The sequence below is a fragment of the Archocentrus centrarchus genome, chromosome 16 (genome assembly GCF_007364275.1).
Source record: "Archocentrus centrarchus isolate MPI-CPG fArcCen1 chromosome 16, fArcCen1, whole genome shotgun sequence".
Lineage (NCBI taxonomy): Eukaryota > Metazoa > Chordata > Actinopteri > Cichliformes > Cichlidae > Archocentrus > Archocentrus centrarchus.
The window spans coordinates 31,106,980-31,133,072 of record NC_044361.1 but is presented as its reverse complement, the minus strand read 5'-3'; the positions used below and the strand labels follow the sequence as shown (position 1 = coordinate 31,133,072).

Genomic DNA, 26,093 nt, shown 5'->3' with positions numbered 1-26,093 from the left:
CTTCTTATTTACCACACTGACAAATCTCCAGAGCCCCACAAGGGTGGCAAAATAACTGGATAATATGCACACTCAGGCCTATGATTCCACATCTCACATCAAGTTAGTGTGAAATCTCATGGGTGTTATTGGTAGAGTCTGGAGTAATGAGCTGTGTTTTTTATGTTGTGGCACGTGCTTCGTTTCTCTATACTGAAATATACAGTAGCGCAGATGTTGGCATGTGGAAGCCAAGTGTCACTAAATTGAACAGTGTTATTATTTTTGAAGGCAGGTGGCGATGTTGACAGTCACATGCGTTACCCCCGACCTGTTGAGAGTACATGATACTTCTCAGCCACCTCAGGTGTGCCGTGGCTCGTCTCTTCTCATGAGAGAATTAAAAAAAAAAGACTTTTAAAGTTAATCTGATCTGTAAATATGACAATGATATGGGAAATATTTGCATGCAATCTGATACTACATTTCATATTTTACAATTATATTAAAAATGTCACATTTTTGCTCAGTAACTGCTGTGGTTCTCATTGTGTTTGTGCAGGTGAATATGGTTGAATCAAATTATGTTGTTAATGGTTATGTGTACACAGATTTGTGTTATAAATTTTCATTTCCATGTTGCAGATAGAGATGTGAACTTAGTCTAAAACAGCAGCATTGTGGTGCCAGTGCCATTACATTTGCTTCAGGTGTCCTGCTGTTAGTTTATGTAACAGAGATAATTATGAATAGCTAATAATCAATAATGCAGCAATGTTTATATTCAAGTAGTGTCAGAAATGTATCACTAACTCTCTGCCCTGCCCTCTCTAGTTAGTCTTCATAGTGGCAAACACTAAATAGTGGGTGAGTGAGTGAAAACATGGACAATCCAAGCAGAGTCTTAGTCTTGTTTGCTTTGGGGTTTTTTCCCCTGCCCTTGTTTAGTTTTGCGGTTGCTCGCTGTGAGCTCAGTAGGAGCTGTTTCAGTAGCAGTGAAGCAATGAGCATTTCACTGTGGTGGAAGCTGAACAAGCACGCTTCACTCCAAAATGTCGCAGAAGGAAAAAAAAAAAAAAATTCCTCAAATCTCCCTAAAGTCTTTTCTGTCAGCTTACGATATCGGCATTAGCTTGAGGTCTCACTTTCATTACATCCAAATCAAATTTGCAGCAGCATAAAGCACAGAGCACAGAAAATAACTGAAGTGTATTCATATCAGCGCTGTTATAATCCAGATGTAATTGACTTTTTGGTAGAATGAGTGCGGATACATTGCACATTGTTGTTACTGTTAATCTTTTGAACCTCAAAGGAACGCTTGGTCCAGAGGCCAGAAAGAGTTTGTGCTGCCAGTCCAGATACGCAGTTCGCCTTCAGACTCTCACATGGGACGCACTCCTTTCACAGAGGAGAGAAAGTTTGGTGAGAGAGTAGAAAAAGGGTGAGCAACTTCATCAAATCATTTCAGAGACTGCCAGCAGCGTCTCACCAAGTACTGAACAATGCAGTGCGTCTGCTGAGCCCCAATACACATGCGCAACACAGACTGAAACTGAGAGAAATGTATTGGTAACTGTTGTTGCCAGAGAAAAAGTTGTTGACTGAGTTCAACTTTGAAGTGCCTCAGGCAAATATAGAGCGCTTGTATAGGTTGTTATTCTAAAATGTTTTAAGCATATTCTGAAGATTTTATGCATTTTCATGATGGCAGCTTTTAACTTGGACATGTCATCACATTGTTGAGGCAGATATTCAGTGTTCATTTATATATATCTATATCTATGAATGAACACTTTTTTTTTTTTTTTTAATCTCAGGCCTTGTAACCTCGCCTGTTTTTAATCAGTTGTTAATGAGTTGTTTTCCAAATGTGCGCACACATTTGAGGGCAAGAAAAAAGTGACATTATTTGGTAATGAGGAGACCTGGAGCAAGGTTGTTGTTTACCTCCAGAGAGCTGTTTTTTGACCCCGACTGACCTCCTGTCTGGACTAAACGAAACACAACTTGCTCGTAGTCATGAAGGCGTCTGAGGAAATAACGGTGTCATTTACTATGCCGAGAGGTGGTTCAGTGAAGATGCTGTGCCCCTAAGCTGAGGTCAAGCCGAGCTGACATTCTGTCCCAGGATGTGCAGGGCAAAGGACATTTTTGTGTGGGTAGTTCTTCATTACACGTATTTACCAGCACATTTTGTATCATTCATGCCTTTTGTTTATGTGGAGCCATTTGGCACAGGCAAACCCTGACACTCAGTTCTGGTTACTACAGAGTGGAAAGGGTTAGCTTGGTTTCAGAAGCTTTGATTTACATTTAGACATTATTCAAAAATAGTATTGAATATTTTCAGATGTTATAATTTTTTTTTTTTTTAATGTGATGAAGTTGCGCCATAATATCTCACCATAGTGGATTAACTATGTACTGGTGACAAACACAAAAAATTGGTTCGTATTGCAATTTATCTCAGTTCTATCATCACTACAGTCCAGGCACAGGCGCAGCAGCTGTTTTCAGCTTAAAAGCTGCAATAAACTTGCTGTACACCACCTACACAACACCACACTGCAGGGAGACAAAGTGGACAACAAGTTGGTGATCACAGCAATGCACATATTTGCTTAAGAGGGAGATATTTCGGAGGTTAGAGAGCTAAACCAGGAGGAAACAGTATAAAGGTGGCATCTTCATTAATAATTCATAAAATACATTTAGAAGAAAAAAAAATGCTTCCTTGGAACATCTACATGAAGTCACTGGACTTTAGCTTTAATTTAATTTTCATACTACTAAAATTATATGAAGACCGGTATACTGAAAATTGTTATATTTGGTGCATTAATTAGTTCAGTTAATGACCTCATCTGCATAATTGGATGTTTAATATATCAGCATGAATACAGTGGAGAATTAAGCAGCTCAGATAGCTGCTTTTTTTTTCTTGGCAGTTTGGGAGTAAGCAGCCACTGAGGAAACAATGAAGGATGTGGCTCAGTCAGCAAGGCCAAATACAGTGGGAGGTATATGATGAGAGACAGAGGCAGACAGTTAGACACAGAGTCAGGAGGAAGGAAGATGGACTGCAGCGGGGTGAATAATAACAGTGAGAGAGAGTAGAGCAAAGTCCCATGAGACCTAAGCATTATCATAGAAGACTCTGTGGGGGAGCTACTGAAACCCCCAGAAAAGAGCAGAGACCTGTGCTCACAATGGGTTTGTGTGTGCGTGTGCATTTGTGTGGGGAGAGAGCATCGAAAGACAGAGATGAGCTCTGAAAATAGACAGATGCAGAGAGACCAATATTCTCTGATGGTGGGGTGATGGGTTGGGTTGTAATTCGGCTATAATTTATCACCGTGGCAGTATTTGATGAATTATTCACCAGGCTGTTGATTTACAAGTTAAAACATTTAGTGGAGATGCTTTATGATATGTGCATCCTCTCTTTTGTGTGTACACATGATGTTCAAGGGGAGGTTGGATGTGGATTAATTAGTGGGTTCAAGAAAAATGTTATCAAAGACATGAAATGTAAACATACTTGATAAGATTTGGATCATTAACCAGCAATCTTCTCTGACTATTTAATCACAGTTTATTGGTCTGAAATGGGATTAATTATTTACTGAGAGTACCCCAGGTTTGTACAAATGATGGGAGCGTAACAAGAGTACAGCAGTCAAGCGAAAAGAGACTAAGTTGACGTATTACAGCTGATAACCATAACTGTCTAACATCTGTCAGTTAAAATTCAGTTTAAAGAAAAAAAAAGAGAGAAACTGATCCTGTCCTTAATCAAGGATCTTCTTACTCAGTGCTGCATAAGCCCTGGTTAATTGGTGTAGTTACTTCCTTTATATGTCATTAGAGTGGTTTCACTGAACAGTGAGAAATGGGAATGTCAGTCTCTTGGAATATGCTTATCTACTGTAAGGAATATTGTCTAGTTTAAAAACAAAATCACTGAATTCATTATGTAAGACTTTTAACAACAGTTACTGTGAAAAAGCAAATATTGCTTTTTCACAAAAAAATGATGTAATATGTCAATACCCTGTAGTATTAGATGCACAGTCACTCTTTACTGTTATGGTGATTTCACCCACCTGAGTATTGAGCTGTGTGGGCTCATTTTTTGTGAAGTTTCTTTATTGGCTTGAAGTTAAGTGCTCCCTTTACGTCACAGAAAGCTGTTTAGCATGCTCCACAGGGTAGCGGTCATTAACGCTAATGTTGTAGACTGCTCTCACAGCTTGGACACCGATCAAGACTATAATTACTGTACAATAAAAAGAAAAGGAAAAGGCAGGCACAGCTCGCTGTTCTGAAAGTAGCTCGTTGGAAAGGAGCAGTCTTTTAGCAGAGGCAGCGGCTTTAGCAATATGCTAGACTGAGAGAGAGATTGGGCGCTTTCATGATTTCTTCATTTTAATTAGCAACGTTAAGTTAAATCCCAGCCAGTGAATCACCAGCTCTGGTAGGAGAGGCAATCATCTCTTTTTATCCTTGGCTTATCAGGTCTTTTTTTTTTTTCCCCTGTCACATCAGCCCGATTTGGCTTTGAAATGTAGTAGTCAGTCAAAACCTGGATGGCGGCAATGCTAACAGTCATTTGCCCAGTGACAATGATGCCTCTTTATTAGCAGTAAATTATTACATTAGCGTCTGAGCAGGACACACCACTGGGCAACAGTCTAGTCAGCTCCTTGGCACACAGCAGCACAGTGGCTATGCCAATCAGGCTCATGTCCCAAGCAAATCTGGGCTGAGCAGGACAGCAATCTTTGCTTTGACTGTTGAATACTCATCAACAGAGAAGAGAGAATACCATCAGCAACATTGGATGGTGCCAGTGTAGCAGAACTACTACAGGGTTTGACAGCAGTGTACCCACTGAGTCCTTCCCTTCATTATCTTTACATTAGGTAGAATAGTTTTTCTTCTAATAGTACATGTTTTAAATACTTAAAGCCTTGTTAAAAGCAGTTACTTGTGTTGAGGAACACACACTGATCATCCATCATTATAACCACCTGCACCAGCCTCCACTTATCACTCAAATAGGCCATTTCCCTAATAATGTTACTTTAACCTTAATGCAATTTAAACAAATAAGTTAAAAAAAAAAAAAAAAACTTCAAAGTTGTCACAAAGATTTTAATTTATTTATTTTTGCACCAAACAGTTTATTAGTTTTCCAAATTTAGCATTTCAAGATGGATTTCTGTTGGACGCACCACAAGTGTTCATTTGAGGAACTGGAACTTTTTGCTGTAGTAGTGCCATTTTTCAACCACATACTTTGCAGATGTTGCATGGTATTTGACAACTTATACGTGAATATCAGTACCTGCGGTTTCTTAAGGGAACATTGCAAGATGATTGATGTTATTTACTTCATCTGTCAGTTGTTTTAATGTTGTGGCTGATAATGAAAATCTAATAGTAGATTTTTCTTAAGGAAGCAGTGTGTTCATGGTACTTTAAAGCTGCAGTGCACATTTGTTTTCACTGATAAGCATTCTTCAGAAAGTCTCTCACCGCAGCAGGATGAGAAGACCTAAAAGATGAAATGCAGACAAGCTTTCAGCTTGATGGCAATGGTGATGAAAACTTCTGTGTTTTTCCTCTGACAGCCTTGTGTTGACTCCTAATTAGGTCCTCAACTTGAGCACCATAAAGAGAGACAAGGAAGGAAAAAAAAAACCCCAAAACAACAACAAAAAACAGGTGTCATCCACTTACCCAGATTTCCTTGTCATGCCTGCAGGAGAGCTTTTATGCTTGCTGCACCGTGTATTAACGCGCCTCCAGGACCAGCGGCACATTTAAATTGAGCTTTCTGCCAGTGCTTTTAGTGTCTTAGTCATAAAAGATACTTCTTTTGGGTTAGATGTGAGAATCCCCTATTCTTCTTTTATCACGATTCATCTATTGCTTCATTGGTTGATACAGTTTTATTAATGCTGTTCCAAATATTAAGATAAGTCATCTGAGCTGCAGTATATAAAGACAAACCCAATCATTCCCTTTAAGCAAACATAGCAGAACTTGTCTCCATAATTTGGGGTAAGGCGAGAGTTGAGAGAGGAGCGATCATGATTAACAAACAGGAAATAATAACGATAATTAAACATGATCTGTTTTTTAAAACAGCTAAAACAGACAACACCTTAGTCACATTCAGATTTGACATAAGAATGTTCAGCCAGATTAATATTTGTGTTTTATATTGAACAACTTAATTACTGATACAGAAATTAGTGGATTTCAGTCTTTAGTGTTTGCCCAGAACTTTATTAGAATTGTGCAAAGAAACAGGGATATTTCAATAATTCAGTTTCCTTCCATCAGCTGGTGTGTTTGTCCAATTAAAAGCCAAGTGCACAGCCCTCATAGCTTTTATAAGCTAATAATTGTGTACTTTAATAAGGGATCTTACTTTGCTTCACTTGTATTCATTATCAATCTACTTTTCATGTGGACACAATGTAAAACCTACAATTAAAAATCCATTAAAGGCTCAAGATATTCAAGCCATGTGCTCAGAAGAATATATATATATATATATATATATATATATATATATATATATATATATATATATATATATATATATATATATATATATATATATATATATAATATAATATAATGAAAGCAGAGTTTTTCTGTTGAAAAAAAATAGTTTTCAGTGTTTGTGTTGTAGACAAAATTTACTCATGATTAAAAAATGCAGTTATGAAAAGTCATATTAAAGGTAAATTAGGGAGGGCTATTACAATGTCTAGTAAGAACGAGGGGAATGGTTACAGCAAGCAAAATCTGTTTCAGTCTTCATATTTCAATTGTAAACTATTGTTTATGATCAAACCAGTTTTACATTCAGTCTCATTCAGAGCCAATCAGCTGTACTGCTGTCAAATTGTACAATAATTGTGTAAATTTTATATTTAATCATCTGAAAGCGAGTTTTCAGAAGACATAATTTTTAATCTTCTTTGTTCTCGTCTACTCTGTGATGACTGAATTTGTCAGTGTGTGAGTTTTACTTCTTAGTGTGTGTTCTTTGGGCTTTTAGGGTTCGCCTTTTATTTAATGGAGAGCTAAATTTGAAGGTTAGATTGCCCCGTTTGCAATAAGACACTGTGCTCGCAGGTAGTTGTTCCTGAAAAATACATCAGATTCAAATGCGGAAATCAAGAAGCCATTTGAGCAGAAAAATTGCCATCAGGCTTGTTTTTTTTTTTTTTATGTAAATGCGCTTCATATCTTCAAATTGGTGTGAGCGGAGGTTTGCTGAGTGATGTATTGAGTCTGTTCTAGGACCTAAAGTCTGATTGGCAAAACCTTTGTCAGCGCTGCATGTCCTCTCTCACTGTACCTTCTGCTGGTCTTGCTGAGAGCCCCAATCACTGGTGATAAATAGACACTCCATTCCTAATCACTGCCATTGTAGTGCCATTACTGAATGGGCCACTCATTTCAGGGTTGGCAAGATAGCTCAGCTGTCCTGCCAGAGGCAATGGTGCTTCGTCTCAGAAAATGTCAAATGTGTGCTGAGTTTTTCAGATGGAGCCAGCATCATGGTGTTATAGAATCAGAACCAGAGTTTCTTTTTCTTTTTTAAAGCAACACATAAAATAAACAAAAACTAATCAGTATTTTTGTCAAATTTTCCTCTCTTGTAAAGAGTTACTACAGAATGTAAATGGACACTGTGACGTTTTTGAAGTTTGGTATATTTTTAAATCCAATGTAGACTGTAAGGTATTGAGAAACTAATTGAGAAAGTGGGTTCATATGTCTCATGGTAGGGATTTATATCATGTTGCATTAAAATTTCAAACCAGCAACTGAGACTGTAGAGGCTTTCGTACAGGTCATTTTCTCAGGCTTGCATAAAGTCTGATGGATTGCCCCCTGTTGGCTATAAGGAAGAATGGTTTATTTCCGCATTGGCTTCACTTTTCAGGGCTGGAAGTAACATTTATCTCTTACATAGTTGTTGAGAGTTACATACAAATCCTGATACTGTTTTTATGTTTGTACAGTAAATGTAAATCTGGAGCCTGCAAATGCTTATTTTGATTTCACATAGCCAGGAAACAGCTCAGTTGGCGTTTTCAAATTACAGCAAATCTATCAAGCAGCACATTTAAAGATCCATAAGTACCACATCATGTCAGGTTTATTTAATCCAAACATGAGTCCAAGTGTACAATAAACTAAGCTGCTTCAAAACAACAACAAAACATCTTCTCACCAGACTGGAAGCAAGAAAGCCAGAAAACATATTTCGCAAGCTGGGGAACTATCCCTTATTATATTAATGCGATAAGGTATACAAATATGTTAAAGAGCTGTCTATAGAGATAAATAAAAACATTGTACAGATCCAACTAACTCTTTATCTCAAACCTAGCAAATTGCCCTTTCTGCCACCCAATTGCAGTTTCCTTATCAGACACACTCAAGCTAGCAATTTCTTTCTCAATAGGTCTCCAAGTCAATGAGTACCATTCTGCTTTAACCTTCAGCTGGCACGCCAGGCAATAATTATAGTGACATACTGAGCAGTACCTCTTATTTCATATTTCATTTAGAAAAGGAAATATAACAAGCATGTTTCATTTTGAAATTGCAACATAGCAACAAGCTCTCTCCTCAGTATTTATTTTTTTACAAGTGATGCATAAGAACATAATTTTTTTTTTCTAAGAACGTAAAAAGACAAAAAACAAAAAATGCGAACAAATTTGTTTTATTTTATTCTGTCATAAGTTACCAGCAGTAGATAAAAGTGGGGTGTGGATGCAGATATTCATTTGTAGCTCTACACCTGCAGGGAAAAAAAAAGGAGGCAATTTCAACCAAAAGCCCCGCTGTATATTAAAAGCAAACAGTAGTGTAGAGTAAGGATTGTTGAACAGAAACGGCGGTTTTGTTTGCTTTGTTTGTTTGATGTTCTGCTAAGATTTTACTTTTCCACAGAAAATCAGATTGAGGCTGGTTGCTAACAAAAGCTGAGAAAAGTTACAAAAGGATAGGAGCTGCATAGTTTCCTCCACTCTGTGAAGTCATCGCACAGTGCATTTCCACACCGCAAAGTCCATCTGGACAACAACAGAGCCAAATCATGTTCACCATTTTCCTTTCTGGAGTGGTTATCCTAGCAGTTTGAGATTTCACAGTATAAATATCTGTCCAGTAAAAATACAAAAAACTCTGATAAAGATTAGAATTCAAATGTTGAGACTCTGAGTCACCACAAATATAAATAAAATTAAAAAAAAAAGAAAAAGAAAAATAAGAGGAGAAACTGATGGCATTTCAAAATATTACAGCAGAGATTCTTGAATAAAATCCAGCTTGAACCAGTAAACTTGCTCCCCACTAATCAATACTGCCTTGCGGTTGTAAGAGACTCTCAGACAAAAGAGGAAACAAAACACCGGGGAACATGATTGCATGGCTTTGACTTTCTAGCCTCACTTTTTGAGGCTGCCCTGGCTCTACTCGTTGATTTCTTTGGAGAGAAAAACTCCATTACAACCAAGAGAGAGGGAGGAAGAGCATAGGAGCCTTGCAGTTCAAGAGCTTTCCTTTCACACGCTGAGAACCTGTGTGCGAAAATGACTGGGATGGATTTTGAATTATTTTAAAAGTACCAGAGCAGTTTATTAATTACTCAAACTGACAAACACGAAACAAAGAGTACAATTAAGGGTTAATTAAATGTTTAAAATGAAGTCTAATGGTCATAAGAATGTGCTGATATTAATGCTTTTCACTATGTAATTAACTTTTATTGACCCTGTTTGATGCTGTCACAATGTTGTAAATACAGCTGATTTCACTAATGAGGAATAAGAAGGTTAATCAATCTGTCAGAGGAGGTTTGGTAGTTTTGTCACATCATCGCTTAGCAACCACATTTGCTGTTTCCATGGGGATTCACTGTAAAACTGCCTTTGTGTAAATAATGCCATTTTGAAATCACTTTGAAGTGTTGTATTTTTATTTATTTCTTTTTTTTGTAGTTCTGTTTTCTAGAACTAACAAATTGTGTCTTGAATATTTTGTAATTTCAGTATTTTTAAAAATCGTCTGCAGAGCTTTGGTCATTCAGAGAGTTTTATAATAAAGATGGACGACATGAAAGCTCCCAGGAAGTGAAGCTGAGACATCATGGTACTTTGTGACTATCCAGAGACATTATGGAAGAACATAGCTTACGTAGCATTTAAAAAAATCCCGAGTAGAAATGAGTCACCCTGCTCCATTTCCCCAAACAGCCAAACTGGAAAACAAGACAATTATTTTAATGGATTGATGCATGAGTATAGTGGAGGTTCATGAGTTTTAACTATGTGGTGGCAAGCACATATACAGTAATATATAAGCATATACACTCATTATCATAGCAAAGATGTAAGTAAGTGTATGCATTATTTTTCTTGACTTGCTGTATCCTTAACAAAACAGAATGGAATTTGTTCAGTATTCTTGTGAGTAAAGTTTAGTGAGCCATCACTTAGAGGCTTCAAAAGTACCTCTTGGAGGTGTTGTCAAGATGGCTTCTGAGCGGCAAGACTTACTTCTGTGTCTGTGTAGTGGTTGTAGGGAGTGGAGACTTGGTAACAGTCCCAGCTCTTGCACAGCTAATTAAACAAAGTTACCACGCCACTACAACCAATCCATGGGGACTGGTAGTTGCTAGTAAGGCAATAGGCATAAATCAGTTATTACATACATTGACAGACTATGATAATCTAATACAGATAACACGGTGTTTCCTGATCTATGGTAAGTTCAAGATGTGTTTTCACATTTGGGCCAACAAGGACACAGGACATCAATACAGTGCCTCCTACAGGTCATGTCTGCAATTGATGCATCCATTTCTTTTTTTGGCCTGATTTGTTTATTCTGGTTTAGGTTAGTTACAGTTTGGTGATACATTTTATATTTATTTTAGAATATTTACCTACTGTCAAATAATGCAACAAGGGATTGCTTCTGCTAATAAATACAGTGTAGTTTGTGTACTTGCAGGTAATTCCTTTCAGCCATCTTATCTGGCAAGTATTTAAATGTTTATATATTAAAGATAACCACTAACTAATAAATCAAATCCAAGTCTGAAAATGGCAACGACAACAAAACAAAACACTATTAACTGCTGTTTTGCGGGTGCTTGAGTAGTGAGAATTGCCTCTTTATTGGGAACAAAAGTATTTGACATTGTCGCCTCTGTCCTGTGAAGTATACAAACAGTACTGTGTGAGTCACACTGCATTAAAAAAAGATCAGCTGCATTAGTAGTGACAGGATCGGTTTCCTGAATAGCAGAACACAACAAAGAAAATGAATCATTTATTGGACATCAAGTAAAAGATTTTTCAAGATGAACCACAGCTGCTGAATTGAAGATGAGATCACCATGGGTCTCAACCACATTTGCCTTGCGTTAACCCAGTGCTGTTGAACAACACCATGCAACAGCATTGCTTATTAGAAATGCTTTTTCTTTCTTCTCTACAGATATAGCCACAGTTGTAATTTATATTATCTGTTGCCCTTGTGAGTAGAAGGCTCAGAGACTTGCAGTTTTTGTGTGTAAACCAGCTTTATGAAACTCCAAACCTAACTGGCCACCATTTTAGAAGTATGGAGTTCAATATAGCCAGGCTTTCACTGAATTAGCTGGCTTAACTAAACTTGACCCCAGTTGGAGATAACACAGTGGTCCTTAAGGTGGGATTTCTGCTTGAGGCTCTGTGCACGCTCGTGCAAAAAAGCAGTTTTACATATGATATGACTCTTCTTCTGCACCAAATGAGTCCCCCTACTCAAATCAGAGATGTCGTTACATAATGATTATAAAATAGTGATAAAAATCTATAAAGAATATGAAAAATATAACAGTAAAATGCAAAAAGGACCAGAAACTAATGCTGCAGAAAATTATTAATCTTGGATTTGGCGCACAGAGCAGTAAAATAAGCATTTTAATTAAGCTAACTATTTTAACACTGAGTGCGCTCTCAGTGCTGCTGTTTATTTCTAATGTGACAGCTGCGCATTAGAGCACTGAAACTTTAACGTTTAAATGTACGCAGTTCAAAGGTTACTGTTCCGTAGCCTAATGAAGAAGACGTGGAAATCGCAGGATGTTGGTCGACCAAAGTGAAATTAATTTTATTGACTGAGAAGGTATTCTTGGAGTGTGTTCTGGTGAATTAGCCAGGCCAAAAAGAGCCACTTTTGTGACACAGAAAACTCTTCTGACATTAAGCTCCACATAGCTTGCAGACCTGTGAATCCCACTTCATAGTCCACAGATCACTTCAGACTTTCAGGCTATTTCCAGTAAGTATCTGGATGCATTACAGAATCTGAAAATCTATTAAACCATCATGAAATGCTAATCTGTACACGTGGAAGTAATAAATATTTTTTACATGACCCAGAGACTTCATGCTGCGTGAAATATTTATCTTATCTTCCCATTTGACCGCGCTACTCCAAAGAGATCTCAAAGGGCAATAAACCTACCACATAGCTCAGTTATTAAATGGGGGGAAAAAAAAAAACATGAGTGGAGTAAAAGAAAAATTCATTAGGTCTTTAATGTATTCACTTTTCCCCCATAAATACAGCTACTTTACCCCTGACTGAGTACTTAAATATGACGTTTGACAATTTGATCTCTCTCTCTCTCTCTCTCTCTTGGTTCAACAGAATGGCGAGGCGTCACTTTTTGAGGTGAACATCCGTTACGTCGGCGGGTTGCTGTCGGCGTACTACCTGACAGGGGAGGAGGTAAGATTAATAGATGTCTGTTATCCCTCTACTCTAGTGAGATCTGCTGCTTCCTTTATCTCACACTAGGCCTGCAGTTTGAATGATGAACAGGCTGCCTCTGAGGGTGACAGCATTTGTGCACATCACTGTGTTTGGGTGTATTCATGTGTCACCGCTGTGCAAGCATAAAATTATCTTGGGCCATTTAAGCATTTTCATGTTGTGGGGTTTTTTGAACTGCAAAAACGCTGTCTGTCTAAAACAAACGCATAAGGATTTGGATGTGTACTCATCCTGACCAAATTTAACATTTTTCTTTTCTTTTCTTTCTTTTTTTAAGGACCTGGTTGCTTTATACATATTTTTCACTGCACATGTCTGACATGTCTGCACTTAATGATATTCTAGGCCTCATTTTGAGAAGCAAATAAGCTCTCATCAAACAGTAAAAACTGAAATCAATAAAGGATGAAATTTGCTTTTTTGCTTTTGGCAATTTCCAGCTTAAAACCAGCAAATTCAGCTGAATTTTCTTATTGTAACTGTTTAGATTGTAGACATTTTTCAGCTTTAAATACACAGAATAAAATAAAAAGAAAACACTCAAATTAAAACCTCCCCACTTATAATCAACCATCTCCTGCATTTGTTGATTTGATAACTGAGGACGTACCAGATGTAAAATGTATGGCGTGTAAGCTGCATTGAGCATAACATTGATTAGTATCATATTATGGTCATGTGAGTTTTGAAGGCTTCATGTCAAATTCCTCTGTGAATTTATTGACTGACTAATCTGCCTGTCACAGATGCTGGAGATGCGGAGAGCCAGTTACTCTCTACTAAAAAAGCAGAAATGCACCTTCTGGTATCTCCCAATGCATCTTATTTAGGCTACGTGTTGTTTTTCCAGCTAGCTTTCTTGATGGTGAGACAGTTCTGTAGTGCCTGGTTTGGTTCAGCATTGGTGGGTTTATAAACTGGTCCCTTTATGGGCTGGACTGCTGTAGTTTCTGAGGCTTGCTGCTGGTGTCCAGTGGTTCCTTCCTGAATGATAATAAAGTGTTGTTACTGTTTCTGTGTTTTTTAAATACAGAGGGGGTAACGTGTGTACAGAAGCTTTGAAGCTGTTTGAATGGCTTTGCTGAGGAATGAAAGTAACGAGGTGCCAGTTCAGCTCACAGGGCGAGCCGACAACCATATGCTGCAAGGCTGAAATGCAGCAGCTCGGGTTCAAGTTCAGTCTGCTGCGTGTCTTCCCCCCACGCGTTCTCCCTGCTTTCCTGTTTGCGCTTCACTATCTAATAAAGACAAAATGCCCCAAATCTGAATTTAAATTTCACCAGTCACTGAGAATATGCTTTTGTTGCACTGACATTGCAGTGTTAAAGTCTTTGCTTAGAGGTTAAAGAGGTGAGCCTGAGCAATGTGATTACATTTAGTAGGAAAATTGATGGAAATTATTTTCCGTTGCTGAAAAACTACGAGAGCTACGCCCTTGTAGAAGCTCCAGGCGCTCCAGTGAAGCTGCTCAGTGGCTCTATATAAAGGCCTGGGGTTACGATGGACAGCATCCAGGTGTGAAGCTGTGAAACTGCATGAGTGCGAAGCCCGGCCTTGTCACGAAAAAGTACGAATGCTCTGTAAACCTTGGTGGACTAAAGGTTTAAAAATAGCCTGCGACAACCACACTGCACAAATTGTCCAATTCATTATCAGTACAGTGTGCAGGCACTGGAGGTAAAGGTGTTATCATAATGAGCATCTGCCTGTAGCAGCCCTCTAGAGCACGCACATAACACACACTGCAGTTGTACTGTTTTCCATTCAGCAGAAAAGGTGGAAATCTTCGTAGCAGCAGAATTAATGTGAAAGGATCCAGTGACATATGAACACTCAGTCGCTGTAATGGACATTGATTTGCAGGCCAAGCGAGCTGAGGGGAGAGCAGCATAAAATTGTCCAGCTCTGCTGGATGAGTGAAATATGAATACATTACTGGAGCAGAATATATTGTTGAATCCATTATTCCACATTTGCCTGCTATTAATGCCATGCAGAAAATATTCTTCTCCTTTATCCACTGGTCCATGGAAATTGTCTATATATGGCATCGAGTATGACATTTCAAATATGAGTGTATTCCTCATAAAGTTTGCTTTTGTCTCACCTTGTCACAAAAGGACATGGCTGCTAAGTAGCTTGGGTGAAGAAAATCTGTAAAAGGGACACCTTACTGCTGCCTGTACATCACTTAATATTCCTTTTTTAACCTCAGTCTATGTGACTAGTCTCCTTAATATTTTTTGTTTGAATGACTGCAGTTCTTTCACTACTTTCTTTTATTCACATTTGGACTTTCTCTCTGTTTATTGTACACAATCTTTCTTCCGAGATGGAGTGGACGACTCAGTTTCCTGACAAACGTACTGTGTCAATACCCTTTAGTCTGGTGCAGCTATCCATCACATGGCTCGCCTGCGTGCTTTCTGTGAAGGTTCCCTGAAACCAAGATATATAGCTACCTGATGCCCTGTGTCACCCCTTGGTTCTCCCATTAGGGGATTCTCTTACGAGCAGACCGTTCCATTCAAATGATAAAACCAACAGACTGAAGCTCTATCACTGCTGCAGAGACTTAAATCAGCTGATACAGTGTTGCGGACTATTACGAGATTGTGGATCAAGTTTGACCAGAGGACATTCGGCAGCTGGTGCTGCTGTAAATGACTGCCAGGAACTGCATGATGATTATGGCTCCTTGTGGGACACAGTTTGCTGGAGAAATGCTTGGAGCAGAGCTGGAGAAACACCTGCCCATTTATAACCTCCTGTTGTTTTGACCTAGTGGAATGCATTGTTTATGTGTGTGTTTTCTTGGAGCCCCAGAAGGCTCGTGGTTGGTCTTTTTTATGGAAGCAGTTCCAACGTTAAATGTCTTGTTCAATCGGGTCTGACTGCTGCTGCCCCACTCTTTCATCATTCACCATCACACGCTTGTGGCCAGTCCACATGGCTCTGAGAGAAGTGGCAAAAAGTGCAACAATTAGTCGTTATTGCCTGACAGTAGGCTCTAACTCTTGTTTTTTCTGATTGTAACTTTCTGATTGAATTTGTTATGTCCTCACAGAATCACAGTTTTTTCACCCAAACCATCTGCTGTCTTTAGCATTGAAAATGTGCTTTGCTCACTACACTAAATCCCACATTTTCAAATTAGAATGAGATAAAATGGTAAAAAAAAAAAATGTTTTTAAAGCTATAAATCATCATTTAAAAGTAACAAATATGACACTAATATTTCCCTAAATGTCTCCCTGTGGTTTCACATAGAGTACATAAATGCTCATTAGCATGCCTGTTTTGAACCCGGGGCTTATGCACCTCCATATAAGTACGTGTGTATTTGAATATCAACTTGGCCTGAATTACTCTACTGCCTGGATTCATACTGCACACCTTCTTGCAGTCATCTCTGTGCAGTGGGTTTCATTTGTCAGTGTCCATTTATATGCAATATGTGTGTGCGGTGATGAGACCTCGTTGCTTCATCCTTTTTTCTTAGCAAGAGCACAGAACAGTGAAAGGAGAAAAAGTGAAGGGGGAATGGGAATGAATTCAATCAGCCTTGTGTGAAAATTGCCCGCGAGGCTGAGCTGAAACAGCAGGCAGAGAGTGAGGCAGCAGCCAGCAGAGAAGAAAGACTTCGTGCTTCGTGTGGTCATCAGCAAAAGGAAATGAGGAAAGGGAGCGAGGGTGCTCAGGTAAGGTCAGAAGGCAAGAAGTGTGCTTGTACTGTAACTGCAGGAGTGCATGTGAAGGTCAAACTTGGAGATGGAGTGTAGACTTTGACAGAACAGGAACATGTCATCAGGTGTGTGTGTGTGTGTGTGTGTGTGTGTGTGTGTGTGTGTGTGTATGTGTGTAGAAAACAAAGTTATGTTCCTTTAGATGGTTTTCAGGAGATTGTGCAGGTTGAAAGTTTTATATTGCAAACAAAATGCAAAATGTCTAAACATTTTGTATTGTAGTGTATTTTGTATTAGGTATTGAAAATATCTTCTAATTTTTATGTCAGTAGTCTATTTGACCCTTTGACCTAATTTTTTCATTAAATGGACTCAAAAATAAAATAACCTATTTTACATCTAAGCTCTGTAGTAAAGGTAATAACTTTTACTGAAGTTAAAGGTAAGCCAGACATTTATCAGTAATATATAAAATAATATAAAACTGTGTTCTCCGCAGAAATAGCCATTTGCGGGGTGGGATTATGTAAGATTTAGTTGCCAAAATGCAGCTGGCAGACTTGGGTTTAGAAAATTGGTCACAAGACCTCCTTCTGCCTTTCTGTGACTAGAATTCATAATAAAAATATAAAATAAAATAAAATAAACAAATAAATCATTCATTTGGTTCCGTGTGTTTTAACTATATAAAAAATCAGTGTAGTTTCGTTTTGCGTAGGGACAAAATGCAGAGTGTAACGCAGTTTGTTTAATAGGTTTAAACAAAGGTGGTCCATGCTGTAGGGAAAAAAACTGTAAAAGATTTTCTGGATGCTGGGCCAATGTTGCCAAAAAAACAGTGATGCTATGGACTCTTAGTTGTTAGGCTGAAGGCCATCCATCAGCCATATTTTGAATATAGTTTTCTCTGCATCTCATGGAGTTTCCAGCTGCAGTTCTCCTGTTGTTAGAAGAAGCAGGAATCTCAAGCATGTAGTGACAGACAGCTGTCAGCCTCTCCATACATGACAGACAACTGGGTGAACATGCACATATTTTATTTATATGTATTAAAATCATGAGATTGACTCCAGTTCATGAAGTGTAGAGAAAAAAATGCAGCGTTTGTCTGTTATATATCAGCAAAATATAGAGAATCTAATTCATATGAGGCAGGTGAATTGTAATTTTTCTGATTATGTCCATAAGAGATCCAGAAAGATGGGTAACGTAAAACAGATCAGTGTTGAAGAGATTCAAATATTCCAAGGGGGAAAACAAGGAGGCTGAAGAAAGAACAAGTGAATTGTATTTTTAAAAATAAAAAAGGTTACATAATATAGCACAATTCAATTGGCAACAGTGCTAACCACTGTTGCCTCAGAGCAAGAAGATCCCTGGTTCAAATACACCATCTGGCTGGGTCCGTTCTGTGCAGAGTTTGCATGTTCTCCACATGTCTTTGTGGGTTCTCTCTGGGTGCTCTGGCTTCCTCCCACAATCCAAAGCCATGCAGTTAGCGGGGTTAGGTTAACTGGTGATTGTAAATTGTCTGTTGGTGTGAACGAGAGTGTGAATGGCTGCCAGTCTCTCTGTTTTAGCCCCGGGCCACGCTGGTGACCTGTGTAGGGTCTGCCCTGCCTCTCGCGCCATGACAGCTGGGATAGGCTCCAGCGCCCCCACGGCCCTGACTGGATGGGCAGAAAAGAATGGATGGATGGATGGAAGCTACATAATAGTGTATAATTTTGTTCTGCAGATGGATAAGAATTAGGAGTCAGACATTACAATCATCGGTTGCACCCACATTATGAATCCTATTTTATACAGGCAAATTTTATCAAGCCAACAAATGAAGATCATGGCATTCACTGTAAAAATTAACTTTTTGAAATACTCATATCAAGTCATGTTTTCTGAAATATGCTGCTGCTGTTTCTCTTTAGGAGGAAAAAAAAAAATTTTTTTTTCTTATCTTTTTACCTGCTTACTTTTATTCTGGGTCAATCACATTCATGCCTGTAACCAGTCAAGGACTTCAGTGCACCTCATATAAAGCATTTGAAATGTTAGAGCTGTTTGTGAACTTTTGGAGAATATGCAAGCGCCACAAGTCTAACCTTTTCTGCTCTGGAACGCTGGAGCTGAACACTGAGTTACTGTGAAAGTTCATGCTTAGACTTCTCTCTACTCATGTTCACAAACTTTAGTGTTTGTTTATGGCATGTGGGTTTCTATTTAAAATCCTCATGGCATGTGTCTTTGGATGAGTTGATGAGGGGTATAGTGTTTGCATCAGTTCATGTTGTTTTCATTCTAATTTGGGTGACCCACTTCTGTCTCTGAAAATTGGTTTATTTTTGGGTCATAACACTGGAGAGTACTCGCATAAAGAAAAAATAAATATCACACACACATCACACTGGGGGGGAAAAAATGCAATAAATTGTAACTACTGTCAGATATGACAGTATAATTATGTTTATGTCACCCTGTCTGAGCATTCGTTAATTGTCTAGGAGAATTTGCCATCATGTAATGTGTGCTGGATGAATCAACAGTGGAGCTGTGTCCCAAACTGAGTGATCTGAACTTTTCTCACCTGCTCAAGAAGATCATGCAGAATAAATTGATATTCATAATCCTTGAAACTCAATCAAAACGTACATGCAGAAAGAATATGAAAATGATCTCTCTCAGTAGATGTGCTGTCTGTTCATCTGTTTTTTTTTTTCTCTCTTCCTGTCTGAGACTCATTGTTACAGCGCCTCCAGAAAATTTCCAACTCCCCAGACATTTGCTGGGGGGTATGCAGCTGAATTTAAACAGCTTACATTAAGATTTCTCTCATTTCTTTTCTTTTTTTTTTTTTTTTAATAATTGATATCTTTCTGGTAGTGTTTGTTAAAGGCAAATATTTTTTAAACTTGTTATACTGGTATTTTGAATAAACCCTTTGAGCTGCAGTTTTGTCATAGTGCACGATTAGTGACATCGTCTAACTGATGAGAACACCAATTATTTCTTGTAAAAATCTGTAAGCTTAACTATCCTGAAGTTGGAGTTGAGCAAAGGAGGGTTCTGTTTTGTTTTCAAGCATTATTGGGTTATTGTTTCTGCTGCCCACTTTCTGTGGTATAATTGAGAGCCCTCCTCCAAACATGATCAGCCTTTGCATGCTCAATAACTGAAGATCCCTTAAACTGTTTTTGATATGTTGGCCAATGTGACTTGGACCATGTTGCTCAGTATATGCTTTATGTAGAGCTGAGAATTACAGTGAAAAAACATGATGTATGAGGCAAGATGTATGCAATAATTTGCCTTCATGTATAGATTTGCAGCAACAAATAGTTTTTTTTCTAAGTAATATTACTTGAATTGTGTTTTTATAGCAACACAAATACAAATTCTTAATGTATCAGAGAAACTACAATATATATAAACTAAATGGTTAAAAACAAACAAAAAACAATATGGTCTACTTTCTTCCTGTTTATGAAAAACTGTGGTCTTGGATGAAGACGGATAAGTGACCCATTTAATTCCAGTGTTTTCCCAACTTTCACTAATTTTGCTGTGCCTTCTATCAGACTCTGTACGCTGTCCAACTTTCTATAACATCCCATAACCCCATTACAAGGTGTAGCATTGTGTACCTTGGAGCACATTATAGTCGCAGCAGCACTGGAGCAGTTACACGGCCCCATTCAGTGTTATTGCTGAAATAATCAGTTTTATCCAGTATAGATTTTTATCAAAGCAGGCTTCCTTCTTTGGCCGCTATGGACTGTTAAATGTATGCTCCATCCTTAACATGAAATATTTCACTTCGCACTAGAACAACGTCTAATGTCCCCTTTCAGCTAATCTAATTTTGATAGTCACAGGTGATTCTGTCCCACTGAGTGACATCAGAGTGCTGTGATATAAAGCCACTTTTAAAAGAACAGGAAAGAGGTAATTTGCTTAGTCATGTCTGGCTGCCTGTCCCCACAACACCTTCTGCTGATGTTTTTTCCATAGTCGACATCATTTCTAACCATGCTGCAATTTTCAGTGTTTGCTTCTGGCCACAATATTTCCCAAATGTCAGAGGCCAGGCCATACCCACCTGCGCCATGGTGCATTGAAGGTGTGCTTTGAAGTGTGTCCCCGATTCACAAATATGATCTGAATTAATCCTTTATAGAAGCACATCAATGCAGTTACCTAGTTTTCTGGGGGTAGTTGTTTTTTGCTTTGTTGTACACAGGATATCTCACATTATTTGCTCTCTTCATTTTGAATTTGATATAGCAGAGCCTTGATGGAATTTCAGTTCTGGCACGCTCCGGTATCGCTTGGACGTCTTTAAAAACAACATTCAAACACACAAAAGCAGTAATTTTTCTCTGAATCTGAAAGAAAAGTTCAGCATTCATGCTGCTCAAGTCTGATTGTGGAAAACGTTCTGTGTTTGAGCCTAAGCAGTCAATCACAGCCCTTTGTGTCTCTCTGCTCCTTTCAGTTCTCTCCTATCACCCACAGCAACATCCAGCAACAAGATTTGCATCAGCCTCCCTGCTGTGACCCTGCATACCACTGCACAGAGTTGGGCTGTAGTAAAGATAAATACGTGCCAGGTAACTCTCCCCCCAAACTGTTTACTGTATGCAGGAATCCAATTGAATAAATCTGAGCCTTAGTAGTCCAGCGAGTGCTTATTTTTACTAAAATGTGCTTTGAGAGGATCACTTTTCAGCCATCCTTGAGGGAGAAACATGGTTATAGTCTCTTGCCAGTTGAAGGGTACAGTGCCTTTTTCACCCCATCCCCCCATCATGCTTGCTGCCTCTTACATAAGCTATGCTGAGAGTCAAAGAAAAGAAGATGAAGTGTGGTTGAAATGGGAGATATATGGTTAGCCAGTGCAGGTGCGGGGAATTGCAGATGGAGTGGATATATTGTGTGGATGATGCTGAGTATGTGTGTTTGGTGCTTAAGTAAAAGACTAATGCTTCCCTTTGTTTATGAGAATACAGTATATGGATTGGGTAAAAATACAGTTTGTACTACCATTGTTTTTACACACAGTATCTAGAGTCATATGCAGTCAAGATGCACTACTACTGATGAGATAATCGATCTCAGTGGCAATAGAGTTTAGGTAACTGCTCTGCACTGTGTTGGCACATGGCATTGAAAAAGATGATTGTGGAAGAATTATATCCTTAAACTTAGTTACAGAGCTTTCAGAAAGACTTCTACTGTAATGATATTTATTCACCACTACTGTGTAATCCATTATTGTAAATTTAAACATTATTAAGAAATTATCAGGCAAAAGAGGATTTTCAGGGAATACAGTTAAATGTTCACTTTCTATGCCATATGTCAGAACAAGGCCAGAGTGTGACTAAAGTGATGGGTGGGCTCATTTACATTTTGAGAGAAGTCAACTGCATCTATTAACGAGACTGTCATTTTCAGCATCTACATGGATGTTAAAAGCACCCATTATAATTATTTTATCTGAACCAAGCAGTAAATCATATTAAGTCTGAGAAATCAAATAGGAACTTTGAGTAAGGGCCAAGTAGATAGATGAATATCAACAAATAAAACTGTTTATTGGGTTTTCCCATTAGGCTGTAAAAGGCTAAGAGTCAGGCTTTCAAATGAATTAAAACTCTGTCTGGGTCTTTGGTTGCTTAATAAGCTGGAGTGGAAGATTGCTTCTACTCCTCCTCCTCGGCCTGTGCTTCGAGGATTCTGACATTTAGTATGACTCAGGGATGTTGATTCATTTAAACTAACATAATCATCCTGCTGCAACCAGGTTTATGTAAGGCAGAATAAATCAATATGTTGATCAATTATTAAATCATTTACTCATAGGGACTTAATGTTTAATAATCCACATTTAACTGTTTTACTCTTTGGTGCAGTTAATAATGCTATGTTCTTTCTTTCTTGAATATTTATGCTTATTTATTTATCTATTTGCTGGGTTTTGGTTTGTTTTTGGTGGTGTGGGAGCAGACACAGTCTCTATGGGGATGAGGTTTAGGGGGGATGACAGGAGGAGAGAAACTGCAAAGAAGCACTCTGGATGATCACATTTTTTGGGGCGGGTAATAAATTCCGGAGAACATGTGGCTAAACGTGTCACTCCTGGTCCTATTGGGGAGGGGCCCAGAGAACAACTACAGAGTCCAACATTGACTTGGCAGAGTTACACATTCAATATTAATTTTAGTGACCTCAATTTAAAATTTCCTTCTGTATTGCCTACTCTGGCTCCTGGAAGACATGGTTACTGGAGTCTCTAGCTTCACATTTTTTGCTAATAATTAAGTCGCGAATAACCAGAGTTTATTCCTTGATGGGTTTGTCGCAGAGTGGGGAAAATGATTAGAGATGTGAACAGGTTGGTGGTGTACCAGGGGCTTCTTTCAGGAGTACACTTCCTCCCCACTGTCACCTAGCCGCCCCGGCTCCTCGGGACAATCTGCTGGGGGAGAGCTAACAGAGGCTAAGCTACCTTGGTCCGCACTGACTACAGGGGCCTGTAGGGTTTTCTAGGGTGCTCAGCTGGATCTTAAGTTCACTGAGCCTGGCCTCCAACTCTAGAAAAAGGCTACATTTATTACAAATACCGTTATTGCTAAAGAAGGCAGAGGAGTAACTAAACATTTGACACAGGAAAGTGTGGTAGAGACAGGAGAAGAAGCCATGCTGTTAGTGACACAGCTGAGAGCTAAGCTAATAGCAATGTTAAACTAGTAAATCACTAATGAGGTTTAGTGTTTCGAACATCAACTACTTGATTGTGTATCTGCTTGTCTGCAGCAATGCTGTGTGAAGTTGTCAACTGGAGGAGGTGTAGATGGCACTGTTGGTATAGATACTGTTGTAAACGAGTATCTAATCTGAAAAAAAAAAAAAAATTAAAGTACTGATTAATATCTGAGTATCATTTTGGTTTTTTTGGGGGTTTTTTTGACAACCCTGTACACGTGTCTACTGTACATTCAGACCTGCTTGGCAAGTGGTATAAAAACCTTGATATGCTATATGTCCGTTAACCAGTGTATGTAATATATCATACTATACCTGAAATAGATCAAGTTTGGAATCGTAATTCAGTGTGCGGGCAAGATTTAGTGCTTTTCGTTGAACTTCAAAGTCATAAATTTCCGTTTCACTGAACATCATGGCCATTTCACTCTGAAAATATTTACTAATTAAGGAATATTCTGTAATCCATTTACACAGAGCATGGTAGTTCATAATTATGGCAATGCAATTGTCTTAACGCTGAAGTCAGGCAGATATATTAGTAAAGTGCAAATGAGCCAAAGATTGCACCTGTGCGCTTGTATGATCTTCATATACTGTACATGTGTGTTCTGCTGCCTGTGTATGAGCAGTGTGGCTGCTTGTGCATTCTATCTGTTTGTTCCTTTTTTCTGAAGAGCTGAAAAGTGGTTTTGGAAGAAATTTCATTTCCTCAGATCAAAGTGGATCATCATAATCGCAGAGTAACCTGCCGTGCTCAGTAGTCCCCACCGCAGGCTTAGCCGCAAAAGGAAAGCTCCCTATCCCAAACCCCTATTCTGCTCTGTGTAGAAAACATCTAATCCCATTTGTGCAGAGTTAAAATAACTGTGCTCAGCTGTGCTCTTGCACCTTTCAGTTTTATTATGGAATTAAGAGACACTGGGTAAGAACAACATCCCATAACCAGCAGCTCACATATCTTGCATTAGCTTGTTGAAATGTTAAATGCAACAGAGCATGTAGCTTATTTAATATTTGTTTGGGTGGTGTACAGTCAGCTAATAATAACTCTTTCACTGAATAAATCTGTCACTCACCAATAAGCTAGCAGCTTGTTTTTCAGGCCTGCAGCCAGACTGAGCTTATAGAGTGCATTTTTGTGGCTGCTTGAATTATTACATGAAGAAGGCGAATAATGTTTGTTTTTTTTTTTCCTAAGCTGCAAGAAAAACCACAAGGTTCTTTTCTTGATGTGTCCCCTTTTTTTCAACAGCCAGTATGTTAGTTCTCTTCCTGTAAAAGCTTTGCAATTAGTCTTTTTTTTTAGCAATACATAACGTTCTGGCTGGAGTAATTGGATTCAGCCTTGGATGGTTTTGGCACAGGTCCAAATGAGCCCAAACCTCAACAGAAGCCCAGTTCAGAGAATGATGAAATTTGGGTCCTGGTGTTTTTTTTTTTTTTCCCTTTAGTTTGTGACACAGTCCAAACAAATCAAATCCAGGGGATCATTAGGCTACTCTTAATGATGTCAACCTTGTGGTATTCAGGCCTTCTCATTCGGTCTTTGCGTAACTCACAGCCTAGGGGCTTTATTTTACAGGCATCTGTGCTCCTCTCTGTCCATCAGAAATTAAAGCAGCATAGGAGTCTATCTGTGCCCCTGAGTCTTCAAAAAGCACTTTAATCAATGGCTGACAGAAAGAAATGTCTAGTAAAATGATGTTTTAGCTTTGTTCTTATGTGAGGTAAGCTTTCATTTTGGATGTTTTTCAAGACAAAAGAGTTGCATTAAGAAAGATAGGGCCTCATTACTGCCTCAGTCCATTATGCAGCATTATTTAAGGGTCAACAAGCTGGCTTTTAACAGTGAAACTATTGATCCTGGTACTGTAGCTTTGACCCTAATCAGTATCTTCCTGGAAATGGAGATCTGGTGAGACTGGTGGCTGATGCATGGAGATAATATATATATATATATATACATATATATATATTGTTTTTTAATTAAGAAATTTTTTCCCCCAGTCAAGGCAAAATTAAGTCAGACAATATCAAGGAACAAAGTCTACAAAGAAACTTTCAGTTGTGGGAAGGTTGTTTTCTTTCATTTAATGTTTTCATTTGTCCTTTCAATTTTTTTGTTAATGCAGAGTGAGCTGTCAATATGTATATAAGCCAGTAGATCAAATTTTAGGTATTTTAAAAAAAAAAAAAAAAAAGAAAAGAAAAGAAGAGCCAAGCTGAGTTCTGCCAGAAGACATGCCTATTGTTCTTCCTGAGGCTGAAAAGAAATGGAAAAGAATGAGCTCTGAATTGATAGTATTTGTTTTTCAAGCCCTAGAACACACACTCTGGCTCATCCTGCCAAGAAGGTGTTTTGAATTCAGACAGTGTAGGCCATAAATGCTTTTTATTCAAAACAAGACCCCCTGGTATTTGGTTTAGGTGGCATCCTCTCTAAACATGAGAGAGGGAGAGAAATGTGTGTGCCAGTGAGAGTTTGTACATCTTTGTGCTTGTGTGTGTGTACATGTTTTATTTGTATACAAAACAATAACTCTTCACCAAATATGGCAGGTGCAGCACATTGAATATGATATCCCACACACATGAAACCTCAGCAATGTGTCACCAGGAGGAGCCCAAACAGAGGACAGGATGGTTGCAGTTTTGGAATAAACGAGCCAGAGCAAAACTGCAAAGATTGTTGACAGCTAAGTTGATTCAAAGAGGATTTTAGGTCAAGAGGAAAACTTGAGCTGCAATATTGCCACAGAGGCAGAATGACAACAACTTGAAAAATAG

General features: G+C 38.5%; 1 protein-coding gene across 3 annotated transcripts in view; it reads left to right on the top strand.

The window, feature by feature from the left end:
- LOC115794462 (mannosyl-oligosaccharide 1,2-alpha-mannosidase IA) overlaps positions 1-26,093 on the top strand; it is a 196,257-nt gene that overhangs the window by 115,916 nt on the left and 54,248 nt on the right. For all 3 annotated transcript variants that reach the window (XR_004021173.1, XM_030749989.1, XM_030749990.1), the window contains exon 4: positions 12,730-12,810. Coding sequence is in view for 2 of the 3 variants with exons in the window: in XM_030749989.1 (XP_030605849.1) it covers positions 12,730-12,810 (81 nt within the window). In the remaining variant the exon portion in view is untranslated. The remainder of the gene's footprint in view (positions 1-12,729; positions 12,811-26,093) is intronic.